Here is a 24,525-nt window from a genome sequence, read left to right on the forward strand (position 1 = left end):
TGCACTCCAGCATGGGTGACAGAGCAAGACTCCATCTCAAAAAAGAAAAAAAAAAAAGTGATACAATTTGAAGTATTCATGGATCAAAGGATATGATGATGCCCTGGCTTTTTTTTTTTTTTAAAGACAGAGTTTCACCATGATGGCCAGGCTGGTCTTGAACTCCTGACCTCAGGTGATCCACCCACCTCGGCCTCCCAAAGTGCTAGGATTACAGGCATGAGCCAAAGCATCCGGCCGATTCCCTGGCTTTGATTTAAAAATCCATTGTGGGGAAAAGTGGGTGGGGGTGTAGACGAGGCAAGTTTGCTGAGACTGGGTGATAGGAATGTGGGGGGGGGGGCAGAGTTCATTATTCTACTTGCTGTGTTTCTGTGTGTTTGACATTTCCCATGATTACAAATTAAAATCTATTTCCTAAGCCGGGCGTGGTGGCTCAAGCCTGTAATCCCAGCACTTTGGGAGGCTGAGGCGGGTGGATCACGAGGTCAAGAGATCGAGACCATCCTGGTCAACATGGTGAAACTCCGTCTCTACTAAAGATACAAAAAAAAATTAGCTGGGCATGGTGGCACGTGCCTGTAATCCCAGCTACTCAGGAGGCTGAGGCAGGAGAATTGCTTGAACCCAGGAGGCGGAGGTTGTGGTGAGCCGAGATCGCGCCATTGCACTCCAGCCTGGGTAACAAGAGCGAAACTCCGTCTCAAAAAAAACAAAAAACAAAAAACTGAAATCTATTTCCTGAGCACCTGTGTGCCAGGCACTGTTCTAGCCACTGGAAATTATCAGGGAACATTACTGAAAAACTCCATGTGTTCATGTAACTTAGATGCTGGTAGGATCATAACTAACCTTTTTTTTGTTTTTCATTTTTGAGACAGGGTCTCTCATTCTGTCACCCAGGCTGGAGTGCAGTGGTGCGATCCTGGCTCACTGCAACCTTCTCCTCTCAGGCTCAAGTGATTCTCCCACCTCATCCTTTCCCAGTAGCTGGGAAAAATCCCAGTAAGTGTGAGAATCACTTGAGCCTGAGATAATGTTTTTTTTTTGTTGTTGTTGTTGAGAAGGGATCTCATTATGTTCCCTAGGCTGGTCTCCAACCCCTGGGATCGAGTGATCCTCCTGCCTCAGCCTCCCAAAGTGCTGGGATTACAGGTGTGAGCCACTGCACCCGATCAGAAACAAATTACCCTTTTATTACTGGGAAAGGCTGAGCATGTTTTGGGGATTGTTCTTGGTGGTGGCGGTGTGCGTGTATGTGTGTTATTTGTTTGCTTTTGTATAAACATGAACTTTTCCCAGAAGGATACACAAGAAACAAATAACATAGAATGTTTCCCTTGGATGGAAAGCTAGACTCCCCAGAAAGAGGAAGACCCTATTTATCCTTATAAATTTTAAACCATGTGACTTTATCATCTATTCAGCAACTGGGAGAATAAAAGTTAAAAAATTTGAAAAGCAAGTTCTAAAACGTCAAGAATGGTTAGAGTATGGGAAGGTCCAGGTGGAAGGGCGGTTGTTTTTGTGCCTGCCACAAGATGGCAGCAGAGCAGCACCAAAGCCAAGTTCTGGACCCCTAAGGCAGCCGGATGGCAGGCCCCCTCCCCACCACAACCTGCAGTTTCTGTGGGCTTCCCAACTGCTGTGTGACTGTGATAAGGCTGAACCATCCACACATTCTCCACACACTGAAACTGGGATAATAAATATATTGTTGCCGGGTACAACGGCTCACGCCTGTAATCCCAGCACTCTGGGAGGCTGAGGTGGGTGGATCACCTGAGGTCAGGAGTTCAAGACCAGCGTGACCAACATGGTGAAACGCCATCTCTAAATAAATAAATAAATAAATTATATATATATATATATATATATGCAGCTGTATGCACAGAGACCAGAGAAGAGACCGGTGCAGTGAGACAGGAGGGAGATGATGGTTGGCAGGATTGGGGAAGGTGCTGGAGGGCGGAGAAGTGGCTGGAATGAGACTCAGGATTCCCTCCCAGGAACTGGGACTGAAGTTCCAGGCAGTTGCCATGCCAAGCTCTATCCATGAGTGGCAAACTCAAATGCCTTCAAGGACCAGGCAAGAAACAGGAATAAATGAAATAGATGGAAGACAATAGGGGTTGGTGGGGACTTTGGTGAAGTAGAAATGCATGTCCCTATGTCAATTAGCTTTTGTTTTATTAAAAAACACCAAAGGCAGGGGTGTTTTATTAAAAACACCAAAGGCGGCTGAGCGAGGTGGCTCAAGCCTGTAATCCCAGCACTTTGGGAGGCCGAGGCAGGTGGATCACGAGGTCAAGAGATCAAGACCATCCTGGTCAACGGTGAAACCCCGTCTTTACTAAAAATACAAAAAATTAGCTGGGCATGGTGGCACGTGCCTGTAATCCCAGCTACTCAGGAGGTTGAGGCAGGAGAATTGCCTGAACCCAGGAGGCGGAGGTTGCGGTGAGTCGAGATCGTGCCATTGCACTCCAGCCTGGGTAACAAGAGGGAACCTCTGTCTCAGAAGAAAAAAAAAGAAAAAGAAAAAAAAAACCAAAGGCCAGGTGAGGTGGCTCAACCCTATAATCCCCAGCACTTTGGGAGGCTGAAGTGGGCAGACCCCTGGAGGCCAGGAGTTCAAGACCAGCCTGGCCAACATAGTGAAACCATCTCTATTAAAAATACAAAAAGTAGCTGGGCATCGTGGCACATGCCTATAATTCCAGCTGCTCAGGAGGCTGAGGCAGGAGAATTGCTCGAACCTGGGAGGCAGAGGTTGCAGTGAGCCGAGATTGCACCACTGCACTCCGGTCTGGGCAACAGAACAAGACTCCATCTCAACAACAAAAAAAGAAAACTTGCTAACGTAGATTCCACTTGTACCATCTCCAGGCTGATAAGGATCGAGGGCCAGGCACAGTGGCTCATGCCTGTAATCTCAGCACCTTCAGAGGCTGAGGCAGGAGGATTGCCTGACTCCAGGAGTTAAGGACCAGCGTGGCAGCCTGGGCAATAAAGTAGGACCTCATCTCTATCAAATTAGCCGGGTATGGTGGTCTGCAACAGTAGTTCCAGCTATTCAGGAGGCTGAGGTTGGAGGATTGCTTAAGCCCAGTAGTATATGGAAGGAAGATTGAAAGATTAATGACAAGGAAGCTTGGAAGAAGTATGTGGATGGGTCTTTCAGACTCTGCATAGACCATGAAGAAATTTGTGTACCATAGGAGTGCCCACCCAAGGGGAGCCACTAAAGTGAAAATTCTTTTTTTTTTTAATTTAATTTAATTTTTTAGGTGGAGTCTTGCTCTTTTCCAGGCTGGAGTGCAGTGGTGCAATCTTGGCTCACTGCAACCTCCACCTCCCAGGTTCAAGTCATTCTCCCGCATCAACCTCCCAAGTAGCTGGGATTACAGGCACCTGCCACTACACATGGCTAATTTTTGTATTTTTAGTAGGGACAGGGGTTTCTCCATGTTGACCTGGCCTGCAAGACCTTATCTCTTAAAAAAAAAAGAAAAAGAAAAAGAAATTCATTTGAAATTAAAGGAAGTGCCGGGCGCGGTGGCTCACGCCTATAATCCCAGCACTTTGGGATGCTGAGATGGGTGGATCACCTGAGGTCAGGAGTTGGAGACCAGCCTGGCCAACATGATGACACCTCATCTCTATTTAAAAAAAAAAAAAAGAAAGAAAGTAAAGGAAGTGCAGCAATGGGCCCATGGAATCTCTAATAGAATCTTACTATCATCCCCATCACCCAGAAGCAACTGGCCTACATGAAAGGCAGAATGAGTCATCAATGACTCCATTAAAGTACCAACTGGGCGCCTGTAATCCCAGCAATTTGGAAGGCTGAGGCGGGTGGATCACGAGGTCAAGAGATCGAGACCATCCTGGCCAACATGGTGAAACCACGTCTCTACTAAAAATACAAAAACTGGCCGGGCACGGTGGCTCAAGCCTGTAATCCCAGCACTTTGGGAGGCAGAGGCGGGTGGATCACAAGGTCAAGAGATCGAGACCATCCTGGTCAACATGGTGAAACCCCGTCTCTACTAAAAATACAAAAAATTAGCTGGGCATGGTTGTGCATGCCTGTAATCCCAGCTACTCAGGAGGTTGAGGCAGGAGAATTGCCTGAACCCAGGAGGTAGAGGTTGCAGTGAGCCGAGATCGCGCCATTGCACTCCAGCCTGGGTAACAAGAGCGAAACTCCGTCTCAAAAAAAAAAAAAAAAACAAAAAACACAAAAATTAGCTGGGCATGGTGGCTCGCGCCTGTAGTCCCAGCTATTTGGGAGGCTGAGGCAGGAGAATTGCCTGAACCCAGGAGGCAGAGGTTGTGGTGAGCCAAGATTCCACCATTGCACTCCAGCCTGGGTAACAAGAGCGAAACTTCGTCTCAAAAAAAAAAGTACCAACTGGGAAACAATCCCCTGAAAGAATGGGAGTGACTTACAGGACATAGTCCATGCTTTGAATGAGAGACCACTCTATGATGTTTTCCCAGAGTGAGAATTTATGGGACTTGGGAATTGGGGAAAGTGAGTAGGAATGGGTCCTCTCTCTGTTATACACAATAACTTGGAGAACTGCTTCTCTCCTCAACAGCTTTGAGCTCTGCTAGTTTAGAGATTTTGGTCCTCATGGGGAGGAATGCTTCCATAGGGAGCACAACAATGGATCCATGTACTGGGAGATAAGAACTGCCTTGGCCTCCCAAAGTGCTGGGATTACAGGTGTGAGTCTCCATGCCTGGCCCTACTTGTGGCTCTTAAATGGAAAAACTTAACATTAAATTTACAAGCATAGTTTGAAAGTGTTAAGGGAATTTAAAAGTTATAAAAGCCCTCTTTAAAAGAGATTGTGGCCAGACACGGTGGCTCAGGCCTGTGATTCCAGCAATTTGGAAGGCCGAGGCAGACGGATCACCTGAGGTCGAAAGTTTGAGACCAGCCTGGCCAACATGGTGTAACCTGTCTGTACTAAAAACTACAGAAATTATCCGGGTATGGTGGGATGCCTGTAATCCCAGCTACTTGGGAGGCTGAGTCACAAGAATCACCTAAACCCAGGAGGTAGAGGTTGCAGTGAACCAAGATGGCACCACTACACAACACCCTGGGTGACAGAGCAAGATTCTATCTAAAAAAAATAATAAATAAATAAATAAGATTGTTAAAATCTTTTATAACCTGGGTGCAGAGTTCACACCTCTAATTCCAGTATTTTGGGAGGTAGAGGTGGGAGAATTACTTGGAGGAGTTGGAGACCAGCCTGGACAACACAGCAAGACGCTGCCTCAAAAACAGACAGACAAAGACTGTCTATTGGCTAGGTGAGGTGGGTCATGCCTGTAATCCCAGAGCGTTGAGGTTGAGGCCAGCAGATTGCTTGTGCTCAGGAGTTCAAGACAGCCTGGGCAACATGGTGAAATCCAGCCTCTACAAAAAATACAAAAATTAGTCGGGCATGGTGGTACACCCCTATACGTAGTCCCAGCCACTCAGGAGACTGAGGCGGGAGGATCGCTGAACCCAGAAGATCAAGGCTGCAGTGAGCTATGACTGCACTACTGCACTCCAGCCTGTGGGACAGCAAAACTCTGTCTAAAAACAAAAAAGAAAAGAAAGAAAAAAAGAGAAAGAAAGAAAAAGAAAACCTTTTAGACTCGGCCAGATCGTCCCTAGTTGCTAAAACCATGAGGACAACTGTGCTGCACCCGCTGCCTGCCAGAATTAGAGAGCTATAAATAGATACGATGTGTTTCTCAGGGTAAGTAACAGATACAAGACCGTTTTACCCCCAAAGACTTCAGCTTGTGTTTCCTAAAAATAATGACATTTAACGTCTCAACAAATCTCTGAGGAAGGTCCTGCCTTAGCCCTCACGTTACAGATAGGGAAACAGGCTCGGAGGTGCAGTCTCTGGCTGTGTAGACAGAACACGGGGTTTGAACTCGGGCTTGGTTAGGCCTTTTCTGGCTCTCCCATACCAGCGGGCAAGGAGAGACCTGGGAAAGAGTTGCACTTGCCCACAGCGAAATCTCCAAAAAGCCGCAAAAACGTATTCCCTGGTACCGCTTTCCGCTCTGCTGTGACCGGCCAAAATTCCGAGACCGAAAATAGAAGTGTGCTGCGGCCCCGGGCGTGGGGGCTGGGACCGCCTCCTCCTTGGTGGACGAATCCGAGGAGCAGGGCTTCCCCCAAAACCGCCCCAGCCCCAGCCCCACGTTCCCAGCCTACAGGGTGAGCACAGGGGGCGGGGCCTGGGGTTCCTGGACTGGTGAGGGCCGCGCGTGTCCTTGGGCAGAGACGGGAGGTGACCACGGCCGAAGAGGACGACGCAGAATGCTGGCCCCGCGGGTGAGGCCCCCATGGGCTGGGCCGGAACCCCCCACCCAGAAGCCCTCGCCCTAGTACAGGACTCTCCAAGCACCCCTGCATCCCGGGCCTTGGAACGTGAGCCCCCCTTCAGGGCCTGGGGCTCCCTGCTAAAGTCTTGAGTCCCCTCCCCGACAATCCACGCTTCGGAGACAGCTGGGGATCCCCAGCCTGGCCCAAAGCCCTGGGTTTGAACTTAACATCCCGAGGTGTTAACACTGGAAATATAACACCCTGCCCTCACCCGGGGCTTCTCAGGCAGCCGGGACGCTCCCGGGGACCTCCATATTCCGGTCCCCACGCTTCTGGGATCTGGTTTCCTCCCGTTAATCCAGGAAACCCTCCCCGCAAAAACGTCTCAGGACTTAGACCCCCCAGAACAAAGTCCCTCTGGGTCTTCTCCCTTCCAGGCCCCTCTAGGCAGCAGGGTCCACCTCCAGGCCAGACTCCAGGGCGAGTCCTCTCCTCACCCAGGCTGGCAGTTCGCGTCCCCCCTTTAGGACGCTTGCTACTGTCCCCACGTGCAGGCCTCAGAGAGCGGGATTCCCCTTCAGGACACCCCTCCAGGTGCCTCTAATACCCGGCCACCTTCCACCCCGCAGGTCTCCCAGGCGCTGATCCGCTCCTTCAGCTCCACAGCCCGGAACCGATTAAAGAATCGAGTGCCCGAGAAACAGAAGCTCTTCCAGGTGGGCAGGGCGGGGGAGGATCCGGGGCGCCCGCCGGGCGCGCTGTAAGGAGCAGCCGGCGCCCCTTTCTCATCAGACACCCCCACATCCAGGAGGATAATGGCATCCCGGTGTACCTGAAGGGCGGCGTCGTTGACCACATCCTGTACCGAGTGACCATGGGGCTGTGTCTGGGCGGTGAGAGCAGGGCCCGGCCCGGCCCGAGCGGCGGGAGAGGCGGGGCTGGACCCGGGCGCGGAGGCGGCTGACTTCCGGGCGGGACCAACCCGCGTCTGGCTGGGGGTTGGCGTTTAGGAGCGGGGCGGAGTGCTCAGCTGGAGCCGGGCCTGCAGGGAGCGGGCTACCTAGGACTTGGGCTCGCGTCCCAGGAGGGGAGCTGGGCTAGCGGCGGCGAGGCTGAGGCCTAGGGAGGAGTTGAGGAGGAAGCTCCCAGCCTGGTGCAGATCAGCTCTAGGGGGCTTTGCACTAGGGAGTCCAATTTGGGAAGGGAGCTGGGGTCCGGGCTGGGAACTGGGGAGGCTGAAGAAGGCCGTGAAAGCCCGAGATGTTCAGGGAGGTGACTAAGTCTCATTCTGTCTCCCCGACTTCCCCTTTCCAGGCACTGCCTACGGCGTGTACTGCCTTGCCTGGGCCTCCTTCCCCCGCAATAAATGAGACCAAGAAGCCTGGGGGGGTCTCAGGAACTTGGACAAGTGTCAATAAACGCTGGCCTCTCTGTGTGTGTGTGTGTGTGTGTGTGTGTGTGCGCGCGCGCGCGCGCACCCGTCCCCGCCAAACCCATCCTCCCGCCAACCAGGGATCTCTGCCCTGTGGACCAGCCCATTACCCCCAGCCCTTGGTGCCTTACACTCGACCAGGGCTACTCCTAGGATGTTGCCACCTCTTGACCCTCTGCTGAGTACCCCAAACAGCACCCACAGGCTGGCCCTCAGGACCCAGGGACATGGGGTGGTATCCTCAAGAGGGAAGGAAGACACTGAGCATGGCTGATGATACAACAGAAGCAGAGGCCAAGTGTGGATGTGTGGATGGAGAAGCTGCATGAGGGGCAAACGTGGCCTTGGGGAAGAGAGCCAGGTGTAGCACTGAGACCTTCCTCCATCCCAGACTCTGGAAGCAGAAATTACCCGCGCTTCTGGGTCCTGTCTCAGCCTCCACAGGATCTGAGAGGGATCAGCAAGAACAAGGCTACGCCTCAGGATAAGAAAACAAATGCAGACAAGAAAAAGACCAGGAGATCCATGAATCCAGCCCTGCAGACAAATCCACCACCTCCAGCGCTCCCCAGGACCCAGAGCCTGAGCCACCCCTCCTCTCTCAGATCAGGAGGCAGATCCCATAGAGAGCAGCAACTGGGGTGCATTTATTTCCTCCTGGGCCTGGCAGGCTGGGAGCAGAATATAGACAAAGGCACTCGGGCACGTGGGCCTGGCATGGCCTGGAGCTTGGCTGCCTGGGTGGCAACTGTGAAGGGTGTGCCAGGGCGTGCAGAGACTGGAGTCATCCTCCCAGAACTAGGAGAGGGCCCTTGGGGCACGGAAGCATCACAAGTGCTAGGCTTGGCACAGGGACACGGGAGAGGCTACAGAGCAGGTGTGCACGGGGCGTGGTGGGAGTGGGGAGACCCTTGGGCAGAGCTTGTTAGACTGTCCTAGAGCCAGGGGGAACTCAGGCAGGGATGTTGGGCCCTGGATGTTGAAAAGTTGGGTAACAATTGCTGGGAGAACAAAAGCTTGACAGGTCAACGGGCCCCACGAAGATGTGACTGTGGACCGGATCGGCCCTGGGAAAGACCGAGGCTCCAGGTGACTCCCACAGCGAGGCGGTGAGGGGGTGGGTCTGGGGGTTCCACTCAGGAATACATAGTCAGCTGCAGCCACTGGGGAGAGGAGGGCAGAGAATGAGGAGAGGGAACACCAGAGCACCAGCCCGTCTGTCCTCACCCAGGGGCTGCTGGCAAAATAGGAGGGACAGGACTGAAGCTCAGGACTGGTATGAAGGGCTGAGGGATGGGGTCCCCCCAGGCACCCACACCCCAAAATCGGGGTTCTTACCTCCTGGATGTTCACCTGGATTTGTCCAGTGCCATCTTTGTCAAGAGATTTGAAAGCGCCTGGAGGAGATGAGGAGGTTTGAGGGTAGGGAAGATAGGAGACTGGTTTTTAGCATAATAACATTACACAAGTATATGGGATGACACTAATAGCAGCTGGCACTTCCCTGAGTATTTACTGTGTGCCCAGCACTGTGTAAAGTGCTTTGCAGGTATTAACTCATTTAATCCAACTCTGTGATATAAGTGTCATTTTAAAATGAGGCACAGGCTGGGCGTGGTGGCTCACACCTCTAATCCCAACACTCTGGAAGGCCAAGATGGGAGGATCGCTTCAGCCCAGGAGTTCGAGACCAACCTAGGCAACAGAGACATCATCTCTGTTTTTTAAAAAACTAAAAAGTGGCCGGGCACGGTGGCTCAAGCCTGTAATCCCAGCACTTTGGGAGGCTGAGGCGGGTGGATCACGAGGTCAAGAAATCGAGACCATCCTGGTCAACATGGTGAAACCCCGTCTCTACTAAAAAAAATACAAAAAATTAGCTGGGCATGGGTGGCGTGTGCCTGTAATCCTAGCTACTCAGGAGGCTGAGACAGGAGAATTGCCTGAACCCAGGAGGCAGAGGTTGCGGTGAGCCGAGATTGCGCCATTGCACTCCAGCCTGGGTAACAAGAGCGAAACTCCGCTAAAAAGTGGTTGGGCACACTGGCTCACACCTGTAATCCTAGTACTTTGGGAGGCCGAGGCCGGAGGATCACGAGGTCAGGTGTTCAAGACTAGCGTGGCCAAGATGGTGAAACCCCATCTCTACTAAAAATACAAAAATTAGCTGGGCATGGTGGCACGTGCCTGTAGTCCTAGTTACTCAGGAGGCTGAGACAGGAGAATCACTTGAACCTGGGAGCAGAGGTTGCAGTGAGCTATCACGCCACTGCACTCCAGTCTGGGCAACAAAGCAAGATTCCATCTCAAAAATAAATATAAAAAGGAAAAGGAGAGAGAAAAAAATGAGGGGGCCGTGCCCCAGATCACATAGCAAGAAAGTGAAGAAATCAGGATTGGAATCCAAGCTGCTACCCCGCTCAATAATGGCCTCTGTGTACTGACATCACCTCTGCCCTGCCCCGGCCTCCTACTGACATCTCTGCTACTGGGAGGCTCTGCACACTTGACTTCCTGTCCCTAGCGTCTTGCAGGTCCCACTCCTGCCCTGAAACTTGACTCATGATCCCCACCCACAGCAAATCTAGACAAGATGCCTACACCACTGTCTCCGCTCAGTTACCACCCTCCGGTGTCCACACCCAGTGTCCTGCACTCTCTGGCCTTTTTTTTTTTTTTGGAGACAGAGTCCCACTCTGTCGCCCAGGCTGGAGTGCAGTGGCATGATCTCAGCTCACTGCAACCTCCATCTCCCAGGTTCAAGTGTTTCTCCTGCCTCAGCCTCCCAAGTAGCTGGGATTACAGGCATGTGCCACAAAGCCCAGCGAATTTCTTGTTTTTCTTGTAAGACAGAGTCTTAAACTCTGTCACCAGGCTGGAGTGCAGTGACACAATCTTGGTTTACTGCAACCTCTGCCCCCCGGGTTCAAGCGATTTTCCTGCCTCAGCCTCCCAAGTAGCTGTGATTACAGGCATGCCCAGCTAAATTCTGTATTGTTAGTAGATATGTGGTTTTGCCATGTTAGCCAGGCTGGTCTTGAACTCCTGACCTCAGGTGATCCACCTGCCTCAGCCTCCCAAAGTGCTGGGATTACAGGCATGAGTCATCAGGCCCAGCCTAGAGGCCAAGGGATCTTTCTAAAGCCAAACCTGACCCTGTCCCTCCCTCTGCCTAGAACCTGCCATGGCTCCCCAATGTCCCTGGTAGATCTGATCACCCCCAAACTTGGCACACACAATCCTGTATGACCTAATCATGTCTACTGCTCCTAACTCCTCTCACTCAGCTCAGAGCTCAGACAGATCTAAGTTCAAATTCTGGCTTTGCAACTTCCTAGCTGGGTAATTATGAACATGAAATTTTGCCTCCTTGAACCCTAAGTTCCTCCTCCATAAAATAAGGATAGTAATGGCTGAGCGCCGTGCCTCGTGCCTGTAATCCCAGCACTTTGGGAGGCCGAGGTGGGTGAATCACGAGGTCAAGAGATCAAGACCATCCTGGCGAACATGGTGAAACGCCATCTCTACTAAAAATACAAAAATTAGCTGGGCATGGTGGTGCATGCCTATAGTCCTAGCTACTTGGGAGGCTGAGGCAAAAAAATCGCTTGAGCCTGGGAGGCAGAGGTTACAGTTAGTCAAGATCACGCCACTGCACTCCAGCCTGGCAACATGGAGCGAGACTGTCTCAAAAAATAAATAAGGATAAGGCCGGGCGCAGTGGCTCACTCCAGCCTGGGTAAGGAGCGAAACTCCATCTCAAAAATAAATAAATAAATAAATAAATAAGGATAGTAATTCCTACTTCTCAGTGATGTCTTCAGTGTTCAGTACATTAACACTCATAAGGCCACATGCAGCCTATAATACCAAGGCTTTGGGAGGCTGAGGTAGGAGGACTGCTGGAGCCCAGGAGTTCAAGACCAGCCTGGGCAACATAGCAAGACCCTATATCCACAAAACATTTAAAAAATTAGCCAGGCTGGCCGGGCGCGGTGGCTCAAGCCTGTAATCCCAGCACTTTGGGAGGCCGAGGCGGGTGGATCACGAGGTCAAGAGATCGAGACCATCCTGGTCAATATGGTGAAACCCCGTCTCTACTAAAAATACAAAAAATTAGCTGGGCATGGTGGCACATGCCTGTAATCCGAGCTACTCAGGAGGCTGAGGCAGGAGAATTGCCTGAACCCAGGAGGCGGAGGTTGCGGTGAGCCGAGATCGCGCCATTGCACTCCAGCCTGGGTAACAAGAGCGAAACTCCGTCTCAGAAAAAGAAAAAAAAAGAAAAAAAAAAGAAAAAATTAGCCAGGCATGTGGGGAACATTCCCGTGCGAGACCCCCAAAAGGCGTGAGTCTCACTATACGGTGAGTTTGATCCCAAACACAGTTTCCTACTGGAGGCAGTCGAGCTATCCGGAAGAAAGGAACTTAAAGATGGATGATCAGTTTCTAATATCAACCACAATATCGTTTGGGCCTAAAACTATGCGGTGCTGCTAGACCAAGTGACCCCCTGCCAGCAACCCCCTGCCAGCAACCGGTTCCTGCTTTTAACTTTTTATAACTCTTTCTTTAAGAATAAGTTTAAACCTTTTCTTTACTTGCCTGACTGCCTGCTACCCTAGATAATGGTTTAACTGTCGGGATATTTGCAAAGCAAATGCCACCATAAGGGATGGCTTTGATTTCTGACTCAGAGACTCCTGAATGGGGAAGTTGAGATAAGTTGAGTCAGGAGTAGACAAAGGAGAATCCGGTTAAAAGATATTCTGATGAGGAAAACCAGAAAACCTTTTCACATCTCAGTTCTAAAACAAGATCAAACCAGAGATACCTGCAGCCAGGAGGAATAATGTCTGGATGTAAACAAGCTTTGTGATCACAGGAAATTCTGTTACTTTTTACAACCACTGATTGTGTATCTGACTTTTCAATTGTATAGGCCATGTAAGGTATACATTTGCATTTCCTCTTGCAATGACGTAAACCAGAGCCAAGAAAGTGTATTTATTCCTGGCCTTTGAAAAATAAAATTTGCTGTTTAGGCACGGCCTATCAGCCCTCCAGATCCCCGCTCAAGCGCACTCTCTCTTCCAGGTATTGGGACCCTCTTGCAGGTCGAGAGACCCCCGGCAGACGTGCCTACCCATCCCGGACGGTCCCCGACATCTAGCGACCACGAAGGTCGCCAACAAGGCATGGTGGTGTGTGCCTGTAGTCCCAGGTATTCAGTAAGCTGAGGCTGGAGGACTGCTGGAGCCTAGGAGGTTGAGGCTGTGTGAGCCATGATCGTGCCACTGCACTCCAGCCTCGAAGACAGAGACCTTGTCTCTTAAAAACAAACAAAAAACTCATAAAAGCCCTCATGATCTAGTCCCTACTGCGCCTCCCAACTGTCTGCTTCTCCACTGCACCCTAGCTTAAGCACTCTTTAAAATAAATCCTGGGCCGGGCGCAGTGGCTCAAGCCTGTAATCCCACTTTGGGAGGCTGAGGCGGGTGGATCACGAGGTCAAGAGATTGAGACCGTCCTGGTCAACATGGTGAAACCCCGTCTCTACTAAAAATAAAAAAATAAAAAAAAAATTAGCTGGGCATGGTGGCGCGTGCCTGTAATCCCAGCTACCCAGGAGGCTGAGGCAGGAGAATTGCCTGAACCCAGGAGGCGGAGGTTGCGGTGAGCCGAGATCGCGCCATTGCACTCCAGCCTGGGTAACAAGAGCGAAACTCAGTCTCAAAAAAAAAAAATAAATAAAAATAAAATAAAATAAAATAAAATAAAATAAATCCTGGCCAGGCGCAGCAGCTCATGCCTGCAATCCCAGCACTTTGGGAGGACAAGGTGGGTGAATCACCTGAGGTCAGGAGTTCGACACCAGCCTGGCCAACATGGTGAAACCCCTGTCCCTACTTAAAATAGAAAAATTATGGGCATGGTGGTGCCTGTAATCCAGCTACTCAGGAGGCTGAGGCAGGAGAATCACTTGAACCCAGGAGGAGGAGGCTGCAGTGAGCCAAGATTGTGCCATTGCACTCCAGCCTGGACAACAAGAGCGAGACTCTGTCTCAAAAAAAAAAAAAAAAAAGAAAGAAAGAAATCTAACAAAAAGCACCAGAAGCCCCAGCTTCTTTCCCTCCTAGGCCTTTGCACAGTCTGTTCCCTCAGCCTGCACCTGCATTCCCTACCTTCTCACTAAGTCTCTCATCCCTCAGGACTCAATGCTCCCTGTCCAGGAGCCCTCCCTGACCCCCTGGGCTGCATCAGGTGCCTCCTGGGTTGGATTTGCCCTCTAGGCTTCCCCAAACACATCTGAGCATGCTCTGCCCACTCTTTCCCCAACCAGAGCCCTAGACCTTTGGCCTGTGCTGCCCCCATCACAACCCATCACTCTGCCCTGAGCTTCCCCTCTCCCAGCCATCACCAGTCTGAACTATTAGTGTCTGGGGATTTATCTCTTCACCACTAGACTGTGCGCTCCATGAGGGCAGAAACGGGGGCTGATTCAGTCACTGCCATGCCCCCAGCATTGTCCACCTCAGTCAGGCTTAGAGGAGACATTGGCCCACAGAAGTCACAGGAATCCCCACCCAGGAAGACAGCTGGGGCGTCACTCACGGAACATGGCATCCAGCCTGACCAAGCAGCTGATGAAGTTGTCAAAATCCATGTTCCCACTTTCATCTGAGTAGCGTCTGATGATCATGTTGTAGAGATGCTCGTTGAGGTGGAACCCTGAGATGGATTTCGTCCTTCAGGTGTGGGGGTCACATGGGCCAACCCGCTCCCGTGCCCAGGAGTCAGGCCCAGACCAGCTGAGTGGAGCTTTTCTCACCCATCCCACTCCCAGCCCCACCACGTCCCTGCTGGCCATACCTGCAGCCTCAAAGGCCCCTGGGAGTTCACTGCTGCAGATGGTCCCTGACCGGTCAGTGTCAAACTGTTTGTATATGGCCTGAGGGGACAGAGAGATAGGGTCCAAGTGAGCATGGTGGGGCATGGTGTCTCTGTGGCTAGGGGGTCTGGGTACCAGCGATTTCAGAGGTTGCTACACACCTGCCACCTTTTGATGTTGTTCCACAGGTACTTGAACTCCTCGAATCCCAGCTTGCCTGTGGTGTCGCTCTGGTGGGAGGGTGTTAAGAAGAGTGACAGCTACACCCAGATGCACGCACCACATGCAGTGTGGACACGATGGTGACACAGCAAGCAGGGGAGCCAGGGCTGACACTCCAACTCCCGCTCAGCCCTCGTCACATCACCTGGCATGTGGTTTTATTTTTCATTTTATACATACATATTTTCACTTATATTTCTAAATAAGGATTCTCTTTAAACATAACCGTCAGAAATTATATTCAACTACTCTAAAGTACAAATTTGTTGCCTGAAAAGAGTTGTTAATTGCTCATTCAGAAAATTCTTTTTGAGACAGAGTTTCGCTCTTGTTACCCAGGCTGGAGTGCAATGGCACGATCTCAGCTCACCACAACCTCTGCCTCCTGGGTTCAGGCAATTCTCCTGCCTCAGCCTCCTGAGTAGCTGGGATTACAGGCACGTGCCACCATGCCCAGCTGATATTTTTGTATTTTTAGTAGAGACGGGGTTTCACCATGTTGACCAGCATGGTCTCAATCTTTTGACCTCGTGATCCACCCGCCTCGGCCTCCCAAAGTGCTGGGATTACAGGCTTGAGCCACCGCACCCAGCCAGAACATTCTTGATAGGCCAGGCACAGTGGCTCACACTTGTAATCCAGCACTTTGGGAAGCTGAGGTGGGTGGATCACTCTGAAGTCAGGAGTTCAAGACCAGCCTGGCCAACACGGTGAAACCCTGCCTCTACTAAAAATATAAAAATTAGCTGGGTGTGGTGGCACACACCTGTCATCCCAGGTACTCAGGAGGCTGAGGGAGGAAAATCGCTCAATCCTACGAGGTGAAAGTTGCAGTGAGCTGAGATGGTGCCACTGTACTTCAGGCTGGGCAACAGAATGAAACTCTGTCTCGGCCAGGCGCCGTGGCTCACGCCTATAATGCCAGCACTTTGGGAGGCCTAGGTGGGTGGATCACAAGGTTAAGAGATCAAGACCAGGCCGGGCGCGGTGGCTCAAGCCTGTAATCCCAGCACTTTGGGAGGCCGAGGCCGGTGGATCACAAGGTCAAGAGATCCAGACCATCCTGGTCAACATGGTGAAACCCCGTCTCTACTAAAAATACAAAAAAATTAGATGGGCATGGTGGCACGTGCCTGTAATCCCAGCTACTCAGGAGGCTGAGGCAGGAGAATTGCCTGAACCCAGGAGGCAGAGGTTGCGATGAGCCAAGATCGCGCCATTGCACTCCAGCCTGGGTAACAAGAGTGAAACTCCGTCTCAAAAAAAAAAAAAGAGAGAGAGATCAAGACCATCCTGGCAAACATGGTGAAACCCCGTCTCTACTAAAAAATACAAAAATTAGCCAGGCGTGGTGGCGCGCACCTGTAGTCCCAGCTACCCGGGAGGCTGAGGCAGGAGAATTGCTTGAACCCAGGAGGCGGGAATTGCAGTGAGCCAAGATTGTGCCACTGCACCCAAGCTTGGTGCCTGACAACAGAACAAGACTCTGTCTCATTAAAAAAAAAAAGAAAGAAAAAGGCCAGGCGTGGTGGCTCACACCTATAATCCAAACACTTTGGAGGCCAAGGCAGGCAGATCACCTGAGGTCAGGAGTTCAATACTAGCCTGACCAACATAGTGAAACCCTGTCTTTAAAAATAAATAAATAATTAAAAAAAAAAAAAAAAAAAGGCCAGGTGCAGTGCCTCACACCTGTAATCCCAGCACTATGGGAGGCTGAGGCGGGTGGATCACCTGAGGTCAGGAGTTCGAGACCAGCCTGACCAACATGGAGAAACCCCATCTCTACTATAAATACAAAATTAGCCAGGTGTGGTGGTGGCACATGCCTGTAATCCCAGCTACTCGGGAGGCTGAGGCAGGAGAATTGCTTGAAACCAGAAGGTGGAGGTCGCAGTGAGAGAAGATCGCGCCACTGAACTCCAGACTGGCGACAGAGGGAGACTTCATCTCAAAAAGAAAAACAAAGAACTAATGTGTACAGACCATGTACTATGCACTATGCACTGTGCTAAACCTTTTGCATGTAGTTCCAATTCAGTATCACCATTATCATTCACCCATTTTACAGACAGGAAAATTGAGGCATAGAGAGGTTCAGCAACCTGGTTAAGGGGCAGAGTTGAGATTGCTTCACTCAAATGTAATATGTCTGTGAATATCTCACATGACACAATATATATGTGTGTGTCTGTATTGCCCTGTGTGTTAAATGTACATGAGGCCAGGCACAGTGCCTCAAGCCTATAATCCCACTTTGAGAGGCTGAGGTGGGAGGATTTCTTGAGGTTAGGAGTTCAAGACTTGCCAAGTCAATATAGTAAAAGCTTGTCTCTGTATTTTTTTAAAACAAAAATAAATAAAAATGTACATGTATCCAAGATCAGGTAACTGCTGGCCCACGTACAAATGTCCATGTATTCCTGTGCACACTGCTTCATACACCTTCATGTATGTGGGTGTGCTCTTGGGGGTGTGTGTGTGTATATGTGCATGTGGCTGTTATAAACTGGGTTGTCAAGCCCAAAAGACCTGAGTCCAAATTCCTATCCTGCCACCTGCTCTTTATTTATAATCTTTTTTTTTTTTAGACAGAGTCTTCCTCTGTTGCCCAGGCTGGAGTGCAGTGACTCAATCTCCGCTCACTGCAACCTCCACCTCCTGGGTTCAAGTGATTGTCCTGCCTCAGCCTCCCGAGTAGCTGGGACTACGAGTGTGCACCATCATGCCCAGCTTATTTTTGTATTTAATAGAGATGGGGTTTTACCATATTGGCCAGGCTAGTTTTGAACTCCTGACTTCAGGGTCTCTCAAAGTGCTGGGATTACAGGCATAAGCCACCACACCAGCTCATAACTTTTTCTGAGATGGAGTCTAGCTCTGCTGCACAGGCTGGAGTGCAGTGGTGCAATCTTGGCTCGCTGCAACCTCTACCTCCTGGGTTCAAGTGATCCTCCTGCCTCGGCCTCCTAGGTAGCTGGAACTACAGGTGCCCACCACCATACCTGGCTAATTTATTTACTTATTTTTCCCGAGATGGAGTCTTGCTCTGTCACCTAGGCTGAAGTGCAGTGGCGTGATCTTGGCTCACTGCAACGTCTGCTTCCCAAGTTCAAGGGATTCTTCTCCTGCCTCAGCCTCCTGAGTAGCTGGGACTACAAGTGCCTGCTACCACACCTGGCTAATTTTTGTATCTTAGTAGAGATGGGGTTTCACCATGTTGGCCAGGCTGGTGTCGAACTCCTGACCTCAGGTAATCTGTCTGCCTCGGCCTCCCAGTTTTGGGATTACAGGTGGAGCCACCACGCCCGACCTTTATTTGTAACTTGAGACAAATGACTGTTTCTCTCTGAGCTTCAGTTTTCTCATCTGTAAAATGGAGTATAATAATTGTGCCTGTCCCGTGCCTGTAATCCCAGCTACTCAGGAGGCTGAGGCAGGAGAATTGCCTGAACCCAGGAGGCGGAGGTTGCGGTGAGCCGAGATGGCGCCATTGCACTCCATCCAGCCTGGGTAACAAGAGCGAAACTCCGTCTCAAAAAAAAAAAAAAAAAAAAATTGTGCCTGTCCAACAAGGTGGTTGTGAAGATTTGGTCACTTTATATAATTAAAATGCCAGCTGTGACAGTGGTATTTTTTTTTTTTTTTTTTTTGAGACGGAGTTTCGCTCTTGTTGCCCAGGCTGGAGTGCAATGGCGCCATCTCGGCTCACCGCAACCTCCGCCTCCTGGGTTCAGGCAATTCTCCTGCCTCAGCCTCCTGAGTAGCTGGGATTACAGGCACGTGCCACCATGCCCAGCTAATTTTTTGCACTTTTAGTAGAGACGGGGTTTCACCATGTTGACCAGGATGGTCTTGATCTCTCGACGTCGTGATCCACCCGCCTCGGCCTCCCAAAGTGCTGGGATTACAGGCTTGAGCCACCGTGCCCAGCCGGACAGTGGTATTGTTATGATTTACTGCCACATGTCTGTAGGTGAGTTTGTTCTGACGTATGCATTTACACATCTGCAGATAGGAATGCTACACTTTGGCTTCCCAAACATACTCTTCAAAAACTCCCTGTGCACCCAGAGCCTCCCCTACACTACCGCCAAGGATACATCCATCACGGCCACCATGCTGCGACATGTGTCAATGCCAAAACCATCAGTCTTCAGATCAGGGTCTGTGGGCAACAGGTTAAAAGTCAGAGGCCAGAGGTCAAAGCCACTCCAGCCCCTCTGCCTCTAAACCTGCTTTATGCCTTGACCCTGGTCACTTACGTCGTGTTACGACCTTGTTGAGAATGTTCATGAGTTCTGTGGCACTGACCTCCATGTCCTGCAGGCGGAAGTTAGGGGGAGGTCAGGGGTGACTGAAAGGGGTCTGAAAATGTCATGGAGAAAGGGAACACTGGGATTGTTACGTAACCACAAGGGAAGGGATGGAAGGGTTAGGACAGGGCCAGGGACCCCAGGTTACTTACATCTCCAGCCAGCTGGGCAAAGAGTCTCCGGAACTGCCGGACCTCCTCACTCTCGTTGGCCTCAATGTTGGAGTAATGTGTGCGTGGGGGCTGCAGAGGGAGGAGAGCTCAGAGCTGGTAGGGGGAGGAGACCCGCCCAGGACAGCTCCTCACATCGAGGCACCCTGGGTGGGGAAGTCATAGTGGGATGGGTGGCTCGATGAGAAAAAAAGAATGAGGAGTGCGGATGTCAGCGATGGCGAAAACCCATGGCGAAGCTGCAGACATGGCCCGGGAGGAACTGGCAGAGGAAAGTCACAAGAAGGGGTGGAAGGTGGGGCTCCCCAACAGGAACAGGGATGGGACCTTGAAGAAGCCTTGGAGGGAGAAATGGGGCTGGCTGCAGAGGGGCTTACCGGGGGCTCCGGGTTATACTGCGCGGCCGCCTCGCTGCAAAGAGATAAGGGGGAGGAGTTAGCGCCTGGTGGGGCCTCCAACGGGCAGAGCAGCAGAACCATTAGCCCCAAGGCCACCTTCCTTACTTGGTTGCTGTGCCCCTCACCTGTTCTTATCTTCACCTGTCCTAATCCACAATGCCCTGGTCTGGCCCCCTTCTCCTTTTATCAGGCCAACCCTGCCCTGGGAGGCTCCACTCCCGCCAGGCATACCTACCCAATGGCAGAGTCCAGTCCTCTTGGCCACCCTCAACCTAAAAATCCCACACAGAATCAATAGACCCTGCCCCTCGGAGAGCTCACTTTATAGAGGCTCTGCCCCAGCTTCCCAAGGCCTCATCCTCCTTCGGTGCCTTCTGCCCAAGACCCCACTCCATGGCCGGCTTTCTTTTTTTTTTTTTTTTTTTTTTTTTTGAGGCGGAGTTTCACTCTTGTTACCCAGGCTGGAGTGCAATGGCGCGATCTCGGCTCACCGCAACCTCCGCCTCCTGGGTTCAGGCAATTCTCCTGACTCAGCCTCCTGAGTAGCTGGGATTACAGGCACACGCCACCATGCCCACCTAATTTTTTGTATTTTTAGTAGAGACGGGGTTTCACCATGTTGACCAGGATGGTCTCGATCTCTTGACCTCGTGATCCACCCGCCTCGGCCTCCCAAAGTGCTGGGATTACAGGCTTAAGCCACCGCGCCCGGCCCTGGCCGGCTTTCTAAATGGCTATCTTCCCAACATCCTACCCCATCCATAGGTCCCCGCCCCTTCAAGGGATCACTGTTAAGTGGCCATGGCTAATTAGGCCAACCTGCCTTACCCCTATCAGGACATTTTTTTACGTGAATCCAGCCAGTTTCCAGCAGGCCCAGCCCATTTTGGGCCATTTCTCCTATCCCATTAGGCCTTGGTTACTCCTGAGCTCACATCCTCATTAACCCACCTAAAACCTCTCACCGCACTCATAAGTCGAGCCCCTTCTGTAAAATGTCACTCCGACGCATTGGCTCCGCCCCTTTAACGTTAGTTTCCAGGGTAGCCAATGCAGGCCGGGCCCAGATCCATAAGCCCCGCCCCCAAACCTCCAGATCAGTACTCTGAGGACCACATTGTCCTGAACCCACACAATCAGACCACTCCCATATTGTGTCCTGCCCCCAAGAACTGATATCAGCTTCATTGGGGTCCACCCCTTTATGGCAGGACTCCCAAACCAGGCCACCCCTGCCTAATTCAGGTACCCAGGTCTGCCTCAGGTTAATTCTAGTCTAGTTAGATGACGCTCCTCCCCAGGCCCCGCCCCTTCTGAGGCGCCCCCCCCCCCGCTCCTAGGCCCCGCCCCTCCAAGAGTCTCCACCTCACCTGATGGCGCTGATAACTCCGCCTAGGATGCGCATGGCCGTTCCACCGCCACCGCCGCCTCCACCACCGCCGCCGCCGCCGCCGCCGCCCCCGGCCCCGCTGATCAGGCCTCCAAGCACATTCCCCAGGCCCCCACCCAGGCCCCCGCCTCCCCCGCCGCCGCCGCCGCCGCCGCCCTTTAAGAACGAGTTAACCAGGAACATGGCTGCGACTCACTGCTGGGGGGAAAAAAGGGACGGGTGGTTGCGTCGGCCTGAGCCCACACCCTTCCCTCAAACACGCATTTCCGGCAGCTGGACCTCGAGGAGGAATCTGAGGCCCCCGGTGGGGGTCTGAGCCTGCGAGGGTGGACTGTCCTCGGATGGGTGGGGCAGGAACGGGGAATCAGGTTTGCAACCTCCTGGGGTCTAAAAGGCACCCGTGGGGCTTGAGGGAGCCTGGGCTGCGCGCACGCGTTAAGCGGAGGGTGCAGGTCTGGTGGGGGTTCTCTTGGTGGGGACTCCAAGTTGGTGTAAGACGTGCCCGACGGAACTGAACGGAGAGGTCCTTGGCGGGTCATGGGCGCGGAGCAAACATCCACGGCCTAAAGGGCCCCAGGGCGGGGTTTAGGAACTCCCAAAGCCGGCTTGAGAATTTACATGTTCCCAGCGGCAGGATTCCAGTGTCACCTTTGGGTCTGTGGGCTTGGGTCTAAGATCGTGGCTGTGATCCCCGGGGTCCCGGATAATGGGGTCCCCCGCTGGAACTGGGGGCACAGATCTTCGATCGCGGTTCAGAACGCACCAAGGAAGAATTCACGGGGTATCTCGGAAATCTATGGGCCTGCATTTTGGATCATGAGACAGAGGGTGGGGAAGGGTCCCCAGGACGGCTTAAAATTGGGTAGAACAGGTCTGGGGGTTTGAATCTGAGACCATGGATCTGGGGACCCCTGAGGCCGAGACTTCACGGTCTCGCCGGGTCTGGGGACCGCCAGGGCCAGGATTGCAGGGCGGGGAGGGGGTACGGGCCGGGCGCTTACCACCGCACAGGTCCGGAGGTCCCGTGGGGTCCGTTCCGCTGCCGCTCCCCGGCCTCCTGCTGCGTCCGGCTCCGAAGGGCGGGGCCGGTGACTCAGGCCGCAACTCTCCGGTCTGACTCTGCACGGCGGCCCCGCAGTTGCCCGCGCGGTCCTAGAGCCGAAGTGAAAACTGCGCAAACGCACCCCAACACGCCCAGGCTGGCGGGACGCGAATCTGGACTCCGCCCTGCGCGTTTCTAGCGCTGGAGGTCCTAAGCTCGCCCTGACTCGGTAGGCTGAGTCTGACCTACACCCCTCAGGTCTGGGTTGAGGCGCCCGCGGGCGAGAACTCGGAGGGGACCCGCCCCCCTCCCAGTGTCGTAATGTGAGTTTTCGCCCCAGGGCCTGCCTGCCTATACCCTTCCAGAGTTTCGGTTTTCGGTCCACTCACTAAGGAACTCCACACGGCCCTCTCCAGGTCTTGTCGCGACAAACAGCTCCTGGAGGCCTGGAGTATGGTTTGGCTGTACGCTCGAGTCTTTGGCGAGGACTTAGGCTGGACTGCCTTTGCCGGTGCCTGCAGCAGCGCGGATGGCGGTCAAACCGCAGGCAGGGCCTTCGCCGCCTTCCAAGCTCCCCTTAACGACGCTCCGCCCCGGTCAGGGGCCACCGGAATCGTTGTTTGCTGGACCAGCCCAAAGGGTATCCTCTATGCCAGTCTCAAAAGTCCTCAGACACAGGAAGATTCCTTTGGTCACGACCTGGTTTCTTTATTTACTTAAAAAATATGGCCAGGTGCGGTGGCTCACGCTTGTAATCCCAGCACTTTGGGAGGCCGATGGGGGTGGATCACGAGGTCAAGAGATCGGATCGAGACCATCCTGGCCAACATGGTGAAACCCGGTCTCTACTAAAAAAATACAAAAATTAGCTGGGCGTGGTGATGCATGCCTGTAGTCCCAGCTACTCAGGAGGCTGGGGCAGGATAGTCGCTTGAACCCAAAAGGAATAGGTTGCAGTGAGCCAAGATCGCACCACTGCACTCCAGCCTGGCGACAGAGCGAGCCTCCGTTTCAACTAAAAATACAAAAATTATCTGGGCCTGGTGGTACATGCCTGTAATCCCAGCTACTCGGGTGGCTGAGGCAAGAGAATCGCTAGAACTGGGGAGGCATAGGTTGCAGTGAGCCAAGATCAAGCCATGTGAGCTCCAGCCTGGGAGATAGCGAGATTCATGGCAAATCATGAATCATGGCGAATCATGATCAACATGGCGAAACCCCGTTGGTCAGGCTGATAAACTTCTGACCTTAGGCGATCCACTTGCCTTGGGCTCCCAAAGTGCTCGGATTACAGGCTACAGCATTTCAGGACTCCTGCAGGGAGCTAAATCTGGCCCCCATACAGGCTGGCTGACTCTTAGCCCCTACCCTGGAGGCTGGCTAGGCTTGAGTTGAATCCTGGTGTGCCTGTAATAACTGAAAGAGTGACTTGATGTTCTTGAGCAGCGATTTTCTCATCTGTAAAATGGGAACATGGCTTGCTCCATACCACTAGGCACCTATCAGAATTAAATGACAGCTGCAGGAATACTGATTTACAAAAGAAATTAAGCAACGACTGGGCACCGTGGCTCACGCCTGTAATCTCCACACTTTGGGAGGCTGAGACAGGAGGATCTCTTGAGCCCAGGAGTTTGAGACCAGCCTGGCTGATCTAATGAGCCCTTGTCTCTACAAATAATAATAATAATACAGAAATTAGCTGAGCGTGGTGGCATGCACCTCGTCCCAGCTACTCTGGAGACTGAGGTGGGAAGATCGACAGAGCCCAGGAGGTGGAGGTTGCAGTGAGCCAAGATCATGCCACTGCATTACAATCTGGGTGACAGAGTGAGACTCTGTCTCAAAAACATAAATAACCGATGCAGTGGCTCACCCCTGTAATCCCAGCACTTTGGGAGGCTGAGGCGGGTAGATTACCTGAAGCCAGGGGTTCGAGACCAGCCTGACCAACATGGAGAAACACTGTCTCTACTGAAAAATACAAAATTAACTGGGTGTAGTGGTGGGCACCTCTAATCCCAGCTACTTGGGAGTCTGAGACAGGAGAATCAGTTGAACCTGGGAGGCGAAGGTTGCGGTGAGCCGAGATTGCACCATTGCACTCCAGCCTGGGCAACAAGAGCAAAACTCCATCTAAATAAATAGGTGGTAAATGCTTTGTAAATAACAGCTACTAGCTCTGTGTCTGTGTCTGCCCAAGCTGTTCCCTCAGTCTGCAGGCCCCCTGTATTCCTCAGCTAGTGGACTCCTTAGTCATCCTTAAATAATATAAAAACACGTAATTGTCAAGCTCGTGCAAGTGCTTTAT

General features: G+C 52.1%; 2 protein-coding genes across 3 annotated transcripts; one reads left to right on the forward strand and one right to left on the reverse strand.

The window, feature by feature from the left end:
• The first annotated feature begins 6,243 nt into the window (after positions 1 to 6,243).
• On the forward strand, positions 6,244 to 7,787 carry COX7A1 (cytochrome c oxidase subunit 7A1). Its single transcript, XM_003937397.4, has 4 exons — positions 6,244 to 6,361; positions 6,982 to 7,068; positions 7,161 to 7,245; positions 7,667 to 7,787. Exons 1-4 carry the CDS (start codon positions 6,347 to 6,349, stop codon positions 7,720 to 7,722), a joined length of 243 nt encoding a protein of 80 aa, XP_003937446.3. The 5' UTR covers positions 6,244 to 6,346; the 3' UTR covers positions 7,723 to 7,787.
• A 620-nt stretch (positions 7,788 to 8,407) lies between these two features.
• Positions 8,408 to 22,291, reverse strand: CAPNS1 (calpain small subunit 1). 2 transcript variants are annotated; one of them, XM_039467001.2, is made up of 11 exons: positions 22,174 to 22,291; positions 21,153 to 21,367; positions 19,762 to 19,795; positions 19,367 to 19,456; positions 19,164 to 19,221; positions 19,002 to 19,066; positions 14,838 to 14,906; positions 14,658 to 14,736; positions 14,400 to 14,516; positions 9,123 to 9,181; positions 8,408 to 8,947 (listed from the first exon to the last, which is right to left on the reverse strand). In XM_039467001.2, the coding sequence occupies exons 2-11, from the start codon at positions 21,353 to 21,355 to the stop codon at positions 8,921 to 8,923; spliced, it is 801 nt and encodes a 266-aa protein (XP_039322935.2). In that variant the 5' UTR covers positions 21,356 to 21,367; positions 22,174 to 22,291; the 3' UTR covers positions 8,408 to 8,920. The 2 variants fall into 2 exon arrangements, with proteins under 2 accessions (XP_039322935.2, XP_039322934.2); XM_039467000.2 differs by having other exon boundaries at positions 21,153 to 21,370.
• Between the last annotated feature and the right edge of the window lie 2,234 nt (positions 22,292 to 24,525).

Source organism: Saimiri boliviensis, chromosome 14 (genome assembly GCF_048565385.1).
Source record: "Saimiri boliviensis isolate mSaiBol1 chromosome 14, mSaiBol1.pri, whole genome shotgun sequence".
Taxonomy (NCBI): Eukaryota; Metazoa; Chordata; class Mammalia; order Primates; family Cebidae; genus Saimiri; species Saimiri boliviensis.

Coding starts and splice junctions, on each gene's coding strand:
- COX7A1 (XM_003937397.4), top strand. Junction 7,069..7,160: donor AGAAACAGAAGCTCTTCCAG/GTGGGCAGGGCG, acceptor CCCCACATCCAG/GAGGATAATGGCATCCCGGT. Junction 7,246..7,666: donor CATGGGGCTGTGTCTGGGCG/GTGAGAGCAGGG, acceptor TCCCCTTTCCAG/GCACTGCCTACGGCGTGTAC.
- CAPNS1 (XM_039467001.2), bottom strand. CDS start 21,355: ATGTTCCTGGTTAACTCGTTCTTAAAGGGCGGCGGCGGCGGCGGCGGC. Junction 14,737..14,837: donor ACAACATCAAAAGGTGGCAG/GTGTGTAGCAAC, acceptor CTGTCCCCTCAG/GCCATATACAAACAGTTTGA. Junction 8,948..9,122: donor TCCAGGTGAACATCCAGGAG/GTAAGAACCCCG, acceptor TCCTCTCCCCAG/TGGCTGCAGCTGACTATGTA.